The 13095-nt window shown below is 52.8% G+C and overlaps 1 protein-coding gene across 2 annotated transcripts in view; it reads right to left on the bottom strand.

The window, feature by feature from the left end:
* The window catches only part of BICD2 (BICD cargo adaptor 2), a 58075-nt gene extending 45272 nt beyond the window's left edge, over positions 1-12803 (bottom strand). For both annotated transcript variants that reach the window (XM_057721383.1, XM_057721382.1), the window contains exon 1: positions 12450-12803. In XM_057721383.1, coding sequence (XP_057577366.1) covers positions 12450-12689 — 240 coding nt within the window. In that variant the 5' untranslated portion in view covers positions 12690-12803. The remainder of the gene's footprint in view (positions 1-12449) is intronic.
* Between the last annotated feature and the right edge of the window lie 292 nt (positions 12804-13095).

The following is a 13095-nucleotide window of genomic DNA, read 5'->3' as shown; positions in this document are numbered from 1 at the left end:
CAGAAGAACTGGACCCAAGGGCGGGTGCTCACAAAGGGATCACCCCCAGCCCCCACGTCTGTCCCATAGGTCCACATCCATCCCATCACCAACCACAAACCACAGCTGCCCTGGGCAGCGTCCAAACACTAAGCTGCTTTTAGAAAACTGGGAATCCACTCTTGGGCAGGAGGGATTTAACCAGAATCGCTGCCATTTAGAGAAGATTATACCCTAATTGCCCCAGTGTCAGCAGACAGGCTTCTGGCCAGCTGAGCCCTGTGGCCGGTGGCAGTCCCCACAGACTCTGGCTCCTCTGCCAATCCTGGGGCCTGGGGACGAGCCCTTGTTTTCTGAGGCAGCTGGCTGCCGGACACAAACCTCTATTCAATGACCTGCAGTTGGGGGAGCTGTCCAGCTCCCATCTGTCCCAAGCTCAGAAGACATTTGTTACGCAGACCAGCCAGGACTATACTGGGCTGGAAACACCAGGAAAGTGGACTGGGGTTTCTCACCTCATCTCTAATCTCAACACATGCCCTCACGTTATTAGCCCTGTTTCGGAAGGGACATCTAGCAGGCCTCGTGGTCGGCAAATGGCCAGAGCCTCTGTAACTCAGGCCCTGTCCCTGCAAGGACCCAGAGGTCTGCAGCTCTGGAGATGAGAGTGGAGCCTATGGAACTACATATGGGCACTGGCAGCAACGATGACTCAATGCTCACATCTGCCCTAAGAGGCTCGGGAAGGCAGGCGGGCCTGTCACCAGCTGTAGCCAGGATGAGATAAAGGGTCTCGGGGGCCAAGTGTCCCCCATGTCTGGCATCTGCCGCAGTCACCCTGGCAGGGTAAGTCTCTGCCATGAAGGACGCCCACACCCCAAGGAACTGAGGATGCTGCACTGCTCATGAAAAGAGGCGAGAACCTGAAGCTCAGGGTGGATGGCTGAGCCCCTGTACTGGAGCCAGGTATCTGGTGTCCCAGCCTCGCCCCCTCCAACTCACACACATCAAGGTCACCCAGAAGAGTGAGGCCTGCAAGGATCCTTCCAGCGCTGTCTGTGACACATACACATGTGAACACATGCACACACACACACACACACACACGGTTCACTTCATCATAGTTCGGGCATGAAAGCCCACTGCCTAACACTCCTGACTCATCCTGGACACCCTCCAGTAGACGGCCAGGGGGCCATTTCTCAGCCCAATCACAATAGCACCAACATTGTTTCAAGTTACAGCAGCCACTGTGCAAACCACAGCCAAAGAAAGTGCCAGGTCCGGACCTGATCCTCTGCCCTGTGCTTTTAGTCCAGGAGCACTCTCCCTCTCCAGAGCCTTACAGGCTCCTGTGGGTCCTGAAAACTGAGATGCACTCCAGACTTCAACCAGTGCAGGCACAAGGGGCATCCCACAGTGCAGGTGAGACACTGATGCTGAGAGAGCATGAGGGAAAGAGGTGTGCCTGGCAGTGAGAGTCTGAAAGAGATGCAGACTTGGCCACCTGGCATGCGGAGCACCACCCACACCAACCATAAACCCATTGTGGGTCCCTACAGACCTGTCCCAAAGGTAGTGAAGAGTCAGAGCGGGCATGGGGAAAGGCTGGGTGGGCATCTCTGGGGTGGAGTCTGGCCCTAGCACCAGAGGAGGGCGCCAGACCTTAGAGGCCTGGCAGGCTGGAAAGGGGCTCCCATAGGGTGGTGAGCACCTGAAATAACAGTGAAGGTACCTGAAACCCAGATGGGGATGCGTCTGTCACACTTTTGGAGGGACCTAGCAGGTGGCTTCTGCCTGTGGGGCAAGCAGCTAGTAAACGCCCAAGTGGAGTTCAATTCCAGGTCTGAGCAGTACCTGGGTACACACCCCTCCCCTAACTACTGCCTAAGTTGACTGCAGTAAGGCTAGTAAGTTAAGCATCTCTCCAGGTGGTTTCCCAGTTGTAGTCACCCCTGACTGAGCTGCTCAAGCAGAAGGTCCCAATGGACCACCTTAAAAACTGAGACAAAGCGAGAGAGTAGCACAGGCATATATACAGTACCAACTGTAAAATAGATAGCCAGTGAGAAGTTGTTGTATAACAAAGGGAGTCCAACTCGAGGATGGAAGATGCCTTAGAGGACTGGGACGGGGAGGGTGCGGGGGACTCGAGGGAGGGTGGGGGGGAATTTGAGGGAGGGAGGGAATATGGGGATGTATGTATAAAAACAGATGATTGAACTTGGTGTACCCCCAAAAAAATAAAAAATAAAAAATAAAAATAAAAAAAACAGGGACACAAAGACACAGAAAAGTATCACACTCGTCTTCTTTCAAAAATCTAACCAACTGTACTAGCGATTTTTGTTTTTAACCATGTGTATTCGATTACTTTTTCTCAAGATTAAAAAAAAAAGGACTATTGATTGACAATGACCAAGACCAACCCTGCCAACCCAGGGCTTGATGACCTAGGCCAGCAGACCCCAGTCAGGTGAGCCAAGTCACACAACAAAAGCCACAGGGCTTAAGGGAAAGATTCACCATTAACACATAAAAAAGACAGAAACCTAATAAAATCAGCAACACACACCAAGAAAGCAGGGTGCTGGAAAAAGAATAATTGCACAGTTCAATGGGACAGAAGAGAACTCCCAGAAGCAGACCCACACACACACACAGTCAACTGACCTTTGGCAAAGGAGCAAAAGCAACTTCATAAAGAAAGCACAGTCTCTTCAACAAGTGGCACTGGAACAACTGTACATGCATATGCAAAAAAAAAAAAAAACCTGGACACAGACCTTACACCTCTCACAAAAACCAACCAGAAATGAACCACAAATCTAAATGTAAAATACAAAATGAACAAAACCTCTAGATAAAAACATACAAAAAAATCTGCATGACTTTGGGTTTGGTGATGACAATCTTAATATGAAAGCAAAATAGCATTAAGAACTGCTCTATGGAAGACACTGTTAAGGGAATGAAAAGACAAACCATAGATTGGGTTATTATTTGCAAAGTAGGACTTGTATCCAAAATCGATAAAGAACTCTTAAAACTCTACAATAAGAAAACAAACTATTCGATTTTAAAATGAGCAAAAGATCAGAACAGACACCTCACCAAAGATGATACACAGACAGCAAACACATGAAAACATGTTCCACATCAGTCAGCAGAGAAATGCAAATGAGAACAATGAGGTGACCCTATACACCCACACGAGTAGCTAAAACCCAAAACACGGGCAATGCCAAACCCAAACGCAGGTGAGGAGGTGGAGCGACAGGAATGCTCATTCACTGCTGGCAGGAATACAGAACCGTGCAGACACTCTGCAAGACAGTGTGGCGGGATTTCTTACAAAACTAAACATACTCTTACCAGCAAGTCGCACACTCCCTGGTGTTCACCTAAAAGAGTTGAAAACTTATGTCCACACAAAACCTGCACATGGATGTTTTATAGCAGCTTTATTAATAATCACCCCCAGCTGGAAGTAACCAAGATGCCCAGTTCGAATGGACAAATGGTGGTACATCTAAACAATAAAATATTATTCTGTGATTTTTTTTTTTTAAGAGCTATTAGGCCATGAAAAGAAATGGCTCAATCTTAAAGGCATATTGCTACGTGAAAGAAGCCACTCTGAAAAGACTACATACTGCATGATTCCAATTCTATGACATTCTGGAAAAGGCAAAAGTATGGAGAAAGTAAAAGATCGGTGGCTGCCAGCATTTTTGGGAGCGGGTAGTATTGAACAGGTAAAGCACAGGGGATTTTTTTAATGTAGTGAAACAATTCTGTATGATACTGTAATGGTAGATAAATGACATTAATTGTTTGTCAAACCCCAGATAACTTTGCAGCACAAAAAGTGAACCTTAATGTATGAAAAATTTAAAAAAATCATTTAGGAGGTCAGGGGATCCTAGGATGGAAAATAGAATGTGGCGAAACAATCTAGCTGCACTGCAGATGGATGAAACCACCTCACTGAAAGGGACAGCAAATAAGGTGCTTGTTTAAGTAATGTATTTGGAAATCAGTGGAGTATATAAGACCAAAGTCAAAAAGAACTGCACAGGAGCACTATACTGGAGAGATAAATTATTTCACAAAGGGGTACAGGTCAACAGTTCTGACACTACTGTGATATGTGCTGGAAAGGAATGATTACGCAGCTGCATGGGGGACGGGGAAGCCAGCTGTCCACTGGTGGAGGGCGGTTACGTACAAACAAGCAAGGGGAGGTGGTGGGAATGATCTCCATGGTGATAGATCAGAGATGGAGACATCAGTAGGAACTCACGTTGAGCTTAATACACATACATGTGACTACACTTAGAAATGTGTGTGGATACTTGGGCCACATCTATCTCCTGGCTCTGCTGGCTGAGAGGGCCTAGAAGCTGGGACACTGCAGCAGCAACAAACACCCAGCACCCAGATCTTGGCTTCTAATACCATTCTCCAATAAAAGGAATCAGGGTTCCTGGAGAATGCTGACTCTAGGACCAGGGCAGGGAACATACAGGGTAAATCTGGAGAACCTTGTAGCACCAGAAAGTAAACAGGCTCTCAGGGAGGGAGGGAGGCAGGGAGGGAGGGAGGAAGGAAGGGAGGGAGGAAGGAATCACAATGATGGGTGTGTTGAAGGAGCACAGCAGCCAAATGAAATGAAAGAGTTGCCAGGAACCAAAGCTAGAACAAGCTGAGCAGCAAAATAAAGCCCAAATATAAACTAAACACCCATGAGTCTATACCAAAATAAATGAACAGATGAGTAAATAAATAAATTGGGAAGAGACAAGTCTCCCATGGGGAAGAATCCCAAACAATGTATGTAGATGCTCCCCCTCAAGGAAGCGAGCACATGCCCCTTAGGTGGGGGCTGTGCACAGTTTGGCAAGAATAAAAGCCACCTTGAAGTGGAGATGCCTGGCAAACACCTCAGCCAGGGGATCTAAAGTAGTTTATTTTTTTAGATTAGTGAAAAAAGGCAGCATAGTTTTACAAGTGTCAGGTAGTTTAAAAACACATAAATACGGCAACACACATGGCACGTGATCTATGATGTTTCCTGTGGCGGAAAGCAGGCCTCCTGAAATGCGATGGAAAGCCGCACCACATGCAGGTGGGTGGGTTACTGGGTGCAGGTTGTGCTCACCTGGAGTTTTCTGAGGGCAAAATCGCACATAAGCGAATGCTAACCTCTTATCATGCTCACATTGTTCCCTCAAACAGCAATCACTGGAAAAAATTTGCGTTTTCAAACTGAGTATTATGGCAGAACTGACTGCTCCCAGAGGAAGGAAATCAAGCCTCCGAGACACTCCTTCCCTCACCATGCTGGCCACGAGGACAAAGCTGACAGCACGAAGTGCTGACAAGGATGCAGACTTGCTTGTCAGCTGCCGCCGCCCCCACAGCAATCCCAGGCTCCGCAACAGGCAATGGGGCAACATTAGGTACAACCTTGGGTTCGTGACTTCAGACAGCCCACCTAGAGTAGCACCTTCCAGGGGCCTACATCCTGGGTCACAGTTCTACAACACCCTGGGAATCTCTCAGGTGGGTGGACAAGCCTGGACCCCTGCAGAGCATTCGGGGCAGGATGTGAGGGTGAAGGCAAGGAGAGTGCCCAGAGGACCCCAGGAGCTGGAAGGGTGAGGTCCCAGGTCTACCCTGACAGCATCACAGAGGGAGAATCTGGTCCACTGCCAGGGCTTCAGGGCTGTGCTAGCCTAAAACAAGGAAACCAAGGCCCAGGGAGTGGACCACTTGGGATCAGGTCAAGCCTTACTAGCACGCAGTGTGGGATGTCAGCCCTCACTCTGAGCCCCAGCATCCTCACCCATGGAACTGGGACAAAGAGAGCTCCTCCCTCCTGCTTGAGAGAGAGCTGGGCACCTCTCAGCCTCACAGTCACAACACACTTGAAGGTGACCATGAGCCCCCGTGGCACAATAAAAATTGGTCTAACGAACGAACTGGACGGGCAACAATGACCCAGCAGCGCAAGGGCCAGGCCATGCATTGGCTGAAGGCAGCACTACGGCCAATTTCTTAAGAGAAAAAAAAAGACAAGAGTGGGGTGCCTGGCCTGCACAAGGGCAGGGAGAGCTGCTCCAGATTGCCAGTGGGGAGACAGGACAGGCAGCCTCAGGACGGTCACGTGAGGTTCTGTAAGCAGTGAGGCCCTCAGCCAGGTGCACCAAGTGGACCTGCTTGGCTCCCAAAGCAAATAGAGCAACTGTAAATCAACTACGAGCCAAACAGGGGATCCAGATGCTGACCAGATACAAGATGGCATCAAGGAATCGTTCATCTTCTGAGGTATGAAAAGTAATCTGTGATTCTGTTCTATAAAAAAAAGTGAATTTCTCAGCACAACACACTGTACTTACAGTAGAAGCGAGGCACAGAATGGAGGCTGCCAAAGCTGGAGCTGCCGAGGTGACAGGAAAACACACAGGCCAATCTCTCCGCTCTGGTTATGCTTAAAACTTCCCCTAAATGTGGAAGTCCTTTAGGAGGGGAACCGTGAAGAAATACTGCCTCAAAAAAGCAAACCCCTAAAACTCAAACCACGACAATAATTTCACATAATACAACAGACTGGAAGTGCACAGCACCTTCCAAACCCATGGAAACCTCCATGTCTTCATCCACTTGAATGAAACCTACTTTTCCGCAACTCAAAAATACCAAACTGTCTTTTTAGAAATGACTGTTACAGATGTTCAAAGCACTTTCTAGTTTTTACAGTATAACATGTATTTCAGATACATACACAGGAAGAAGAAAGCCGGCAAGCAGAAACACCCAGTAGTTCTCCATACATACTCCATAATTCCTACAGAGACATACTCATTTCTACTTTTGATGTCTCTAAAGTGAATGAACGATTTTTTTAAACATAGTACGCTCTAAAGAAAAAGCCAGGCCCCGATCCTCCTTGATGCCGCCTGAGCATGGACTGCCCCTTCCGCCACATGTCCCCGAGACCCACCCTGCCTCTGCAGCCCCAGCTGTCAGTCCACCTCCCATGGCAGAGCAGGGCTGGGACAGAAAGGTTTGATGCCCAGGACAGCAGATGGGCAGTCACACTGGGCCCTCTCCAGCTCTGAAGGACAGCTCCAGGGGCCACACAATACAGGACCTAGGGCCCAGGAGGGTGTCATCCCTCAGAGCCTACAGGGTCCTGGCCAGCCCCTGCCTGCTAGCCACTTTCACTTCGCTGTCTAAGAAACCAAATCTTTACCTTCAGCGTGTGTAGTGGCCCTTTATCTAGTGCACAGATGTGGAGAAGCAGGTCTGACTGAGGAGTGGCTGCCCCAAACTGACAAGGTAAACTGATCTCCTCCCTCACAGGAAGGGGCTGGGGTCCCTGAGGTGGGAAGGCCAAGCAGAAGTCTGTCTACCTGGCCACGCCTCTCTCTGAGGGAGCTGCTCAAACCCAGGAAGCCTCAGCCACTACCTGCCCAACTGCCCCAGGTGCACCAGACTGATCCTGAGGGCACAGTGCTTCCTCCAGGGTCACACAGCTCCTGAGGGCCCGGGCAGGGTCCAGCTGCTCCCTTGGCGCAAGTGTGGAAACCACAGCCCTGGACAGCACATGCAGTGCCTCCTCACCCGCCCAGGCAGTGCCACTCTCAGGCCTGGCTCCCTCCTGCACCAGCTATGGAAAAGCAGCTCCGTCACAGTGTGCCCAGCCACCTGTCCAAAGCCACGCCCGAGAACACTGAGGTACACAGCTGCCTGCCCCCCAAATTCTGCAGGAAGACAGACTGTCAGGCGACATGGGAGTCTTGGGAGTTTTTAAAAGTGGAAGAGCCCTCAAGACTGCTTCACAATACTCTGCCAGACACAAGCTCTGCAGGCAAGAGTGCAGGGACTGCCCAGCTATGTAACCGTGGTGGGCCGTATGCTCCTTGCCTTTGGATGCTGGTAGCTGCCTCTCCCAGCTGTCAGACCCCGAGAGCAGGGCCGCCTCAGCACCTGCAGGATTCCCTGGAACCCAACTTCCAACCCAAGTCACGCTTCTTCATACTGATAGCAGACCACCACACAGCTGGCCCCGAAAGGCCCACAGGCCTCTTAGAGTCTCCCAACCCCCAATGGCTCTCTGCCCCAAGTTCTAGGATGGTATCAAATAAGCAGAATCCTCACAGGGTTTAGCCCAAATCAGGACTTTTCCTGCCCCAAAACGAACACTTGAGGAGGTTGGGCCTTGCACAGAGGCCTCCAATTGCCCTTTCCTCCAACTGGGAACAGGCTGCCTAGGCTCAGAGCCCTGAGTGAAACTCAGCTTCTCTGTGCCTCAGTTTCCCCAGCAGTACAACAGAGATAACAGGGTGGTGACCCCAATGGCTGGTATGAGGACTGCAGTGGGGCACAGGAAGGCTATGGAAGGAGAAGCTCACCAACGGGGATGAGGCCTGAGCGCAGCCCTCACACCGCCCTCCTCTGTGAGCCAGTGCATATCCGGAGCTTCTACACAGACTTGGACCCACTTCCAACTCGGTTTGAGTTACTAGACCTTCCTCAGTCACTCACACCCATCCCTGCCTTGGTTTCCCCATCCTCTGAGAGAGGAAATTATAAGAGGGATGGAGAGGAGGAAGCAAAGAGGACAGAGCAGCTGCTCCCACCAGCTCTGCCACAGTTCTTCATGCAGCCGCTGAGCCTGCAGGATGGGAGGGATACCCAGGTGCTGGAGCTGGGCTCAGGAGGGTCCAGAGGAGGTTCTGAAAAGTGTCCAGGCCTTGAAGGGCAGGCAGGACTTCCAAGGTCCAAGATTGGGAAGAGGCAGAGATGGTGAGGGCAGTGAAGGCAACCAGGACACAGGGGAGCAGTGCAGGCTGAGCCAGGACAGAGGCGGTGGGCTCAGGCCGCCCTCTGGGACACGCAGTGGGGCAGCTCCAGACCTGGTGAGAACAAGGAGCAGAGACAGTGACTACAGGGACAGCAGGGAGGGGATCCAGGCCTGGGGGAGATGGAGGGAAGGAAGGGGCTGATGACACCAGCCAACACACATGTATTGAGTAAGCAATTATTGTATTCCAGGCACCAGTCCCAGCCTGTGACAGGCTGCAGATCACCAAACTCCACCCTCAGCTTCCCTGGGATGTACGCGTGCTGCACAGACAAGATCCTGCGGCACAGAACTCAGCAAGGGCATCCAGACTTTGTCTTCCTGCTCTCTCTGGGAGCCGAGCGAGGGTGGGGCTAAGACTGCACCAGGACCCCCACCACTGGCCTGGGGCATGCCCTCCAGCCCTCACATTCCTAACAGACAAGGACCACCCACTCATGGTACCTGCCTGAGCCCCGCAGGCAGGAACGGTCAGCCCAGCACCCTTGCCCTCTTCAAACTGCAGCTGAGGGCACAGAGCGAAAGGTTCCATGGCTACTGAGGACAGGAAACACCACACGGCTTACCAAAATCTGTCCAATTTTCTTTCCCACCATGGTAGGGAAGGGGCTGAGCAGAACTTGGGACAGACAGGGCCCTTATTCAGCCAGGCTCTGTCACTAGCAAAATGGTTAGGCAAAATTATTACCAGTGGGTACTCCCCCTCCCCCCACACCATGGTGTTAGTAGGACACAGACACACATACATTCACCAAGTAAGAAAGGCTGCAGGGCCAGCGCCAGCACCACCGGCCCGGCAAAGGACCCTCCTCAGGTCTGGTCACAAACCCAGCCACTTGCGACAGGCCAACCAGCTTCCCTCCCTCTAAGACAGTATTATCTACAAGTGCTGAACAGGAACATGGGCACCTGTTTGTAGCATAATTTGTTAGTAACTGAACCCCCTTTAAAGAAATAAAATTCTAAAGGAATGAAGATGGCTCATCTCTCCACAGGAGAAAAAAATTAAAATTAAAAAGAAAGGAAAAAGACCCAACTAATACTGTCTGCTTAAATCTTGACTTTAAAAATAAGAGTTAAGGGACTTCCCTGGTGGCACAGTGGTTAAGAATCCGCCTACCAATGCAGGGGACACAGGTTCGATCCCTGTTCTGGGAAGATCCCACACACCTTGGAGCAACTAAGCCTGTGCACCACAACTACTGAAGCCCGTGCACCTGGAGCGCGTGTTCCACAACAAGAGAAGTCTGTGCACCACAACAAAGAACAGCCCCTGCTCTCTGCAGCTAGAGAAAGCCTGCGTGGAGCAATGAAGACCCAACACAGCCAATAAATAAATAAATTTATTTAAAAAAAAAAGAAGAAAAGAAAAGAAGAGTTAATACTTTCAAGTATAACAAAAGAAAGAATTAGAGAGGTTGACAAGAGGCTGTGCTGCCGTGGCTCTGAGTAAACTGGTGTGAGTTTTCTGGCAACATCTATCTACTGAGGCTCTGATGCACCTTCCTCTAGCTTATGCTGACTTTCAGCTGAACCGTTCTTATCCCACCTACAATGAGGGAAACTGAAGTTCAGGACAGTGGGGCAATGTGTCCAAGGCCACGTGGCCAGTGTGTGCGGGAGCCAGGCGGTAACATCAAACTAAGCAAGCAGCCACTTGAAGAACACCTGTGGAGACTGATACATCGGCTTCCCAATTCCCCTGGGGACCCATCCTCCAGACACACCCCGCAAAACCGAGTCAAGATTCTTCCACCGGGCCAAATGTTTGTGACAGTGAAGAGCTGACAACCAGAAGATCCCTAAGCAGGGAATAATTAGTTCTTGTGCAACCTTCCCTTCTGGTCTGCTCTTAACAGTGGATGCGAATTTGAGCTTGTGAACACAGAAAGGGACTGCGCATGCTGCCAGTGGAGGCTCATTGTGAACTCTAAGGGGAGGGGCTGGGGAAGACTGGGCTCGTCTCTGAGCTTCAGAGGGTGAGCCTAAGGTGCTCCCACTCCATTCTCAAAGCCCCCTCAGCCTCCCTCCATCTTGGACACATCCCCCTACCCCATACACCAGGATGAGGCCCTTGCCAGAAGGGTCACGTCACCCCTCTTGTAGATCTAGTGCCAGGTAAGCCTGGCTTGGAGGAGGTACCAATACCTGCTGACAGATACCAGACCTCTTCTACAGGTACTAATGGGGCACCTGCTCCACCAAGCATAGATTTAAATACTTGCACAATTAATTCCTTCCACTATCAGCAGGGGGCCCGACTGGTCTGCCCAGTGAGGCATGGAGGCTCAAAAGAGTCCAGGCACCTGCCTAGGCCACTGGGAGTGGGGTGCTGGGAGGTGGGCAGTTCGGGAAGCAGCAAGCATGGTGGATCCTGAGACCAAGAGCCAAGAGCCCACCTGGATAGAGGAAGAATCACGTAGGGAAGGGGCAGGCTATCTCAGACACTGACAGGCTAGATACCTGACACCTTGCCCAGCTTTTTCAAATATATCTCAGACCAACCCTTTCTGGGCAAGACGTTGCAGAGGGAGAAGCTAAGGTTCCTGCTCAAACCTGGATGTTTGAGGGGCAAGGCCTGGATCCAAACCTGGGTGTTCCACCCAGAAAGCAACTTCTCCCTTCCCAACCCCACAACAAGGCTGGGGAGTCAAGGAGGACTGAGAGAGAAAATGGTGCTTAAATCACCCAAGTGAATTACTTCAGGGAAGGGCTGCGCAGCTCTCTCCCTGCAAGGCTCCTTGGTAGCCTGCGTGTCCAACCTGCTCCTCCTGGAGTAAAAATCACACAGGAGACACAAGGCTTCACCCATAACGAACACCCACAGACGTGTACCCCAACTTCGGCGAAGGGCCTGGGAGGGCAACCAGGACGGGAAGTGGACAGAAGCACTGTACCACAGAGCAGTAACCAGTGGGGTGGTCAGAGAGATGAGCATGGGGAGGGGCTGTGGGATACACCAGCCAGCTGTGATGGCCACATACAAGGCAAGCCCCCGACTTGGCCCCTTCCTGGTCTCCCGGCGCCCACGGAAGACGCTGAAACCTCTGAAAGCAGCTGCGCCCAGAGAAAGAAGGTGATGTGCCTGAAGATGATGGAGACACAAGCCTGGTCTTCCCAGCCGATCACCTGCATCCATCCCACGTCCCCATCCCCCCCACGCGTAAAGTCAAACACCGCAGAGGATGCCATCCCACCATGCCCGAGAATTGCCATCAAGAGCAGAAAGGCTGACCACACGGCTCCACCGCAGCCCTTGCCGCGGAGCCCAGGGTTTCTAGAACGCGCATCGCCCACCGCACCGGGGGTCCGCCACCCACCGCAGGGTCGCCCTCCGGCCGGCCAGGCACACTGACCCTGGGCGCCCGGGTGCTAGTCTGGCCGGCCTGGGGTCAGGAGTCGGCTCGGGGGTTGACCTGGCACGGGGTCAGGAGTCAGTCTGGCCTGGGCTGGAGGTCGGCTGGGAGTCCCCTCGGGGGTCGCCTTGGCCCGGGGCAAGGGCCGGCTCTGGGGTCGGCGCGGAGGTCAGTCCCGTCCGCGGTCGGGATTGGTGGGGGGCGCGGAGGGCGTGGCGCCGGCCGCCCTCGCTCCTTACCTCCTTGAGCTGCTCCATCTCGCCGCGGATGGCCTCGTAGTCCACCTCGAGCTCCTCGAACTGCAGTTTGAGTTGGTGCTTCTCCTCCAGCACTGCCAGCCCGTACTCGGCCGCCTGGATCTTCTCACGCGTGGTCTCGGCCAGCTCGTGCGACAGCCGCTTAACCTCCGCGCGAAGCCACTCCGGCTGCGCCTCCATCACGAGCCGAGCGTACTCCTCCTCCTCGGACGGCGCGGACATGGTGGCCGCGGCCGGAGTCGCGCGACTCGCTCCGAGGCTCAGGCCGGGTTCCCGTCCGCCGCCGCCGCCGCCGCCGCCCAGCCCGACGGCGCCCCGGCCGCCGCCACCGCCGCCGCGCAGCCGCAGTGAGCTCGCCGCCGCGCGGGGCATTGTGGGGGCCATAGTCCCGCCAGCGGCAACTACAAGGCCCTTAGTGCCCCGCGCCCGTCTTCCCCCGCCCGTGATTGGCCCGAGCCCCGTGCGGCGGCCCCTTCCAATGCCGTAGCCTCCGCCACCGCCTCCGCCGCCGCGCGCAGTATTGTGGGGGTCGTAGTCCCGCCCGCCCGCCGACTACAAGGCCCACAGTTCCCCACGCCCGCTCTCCCCCGCCGGTGATTGGCCGGCGCATCCGCCGTCGCGGAGCCGG

This window comes from Hippopotamus amphibius, chromosome 2, assembly GCF_030028045.1.
Source record: "Hippopotamus amphibius kiboko isolate mHipAmp2 chromosome 2, mHipAmp2.hap2, whole genome shotgun sequence".
Lineage (NCBI taxonomy): Eukaryota > Metazoa > Chordata > Mammalia > Artiodactyla > Hippopotamidae > Hippopotamus > Hippopotamus amphibius.
Note: the sequence above shows the minus strand (reverse complement) of the source record. Positions and strands in the feature narration are given on the sequence as shown.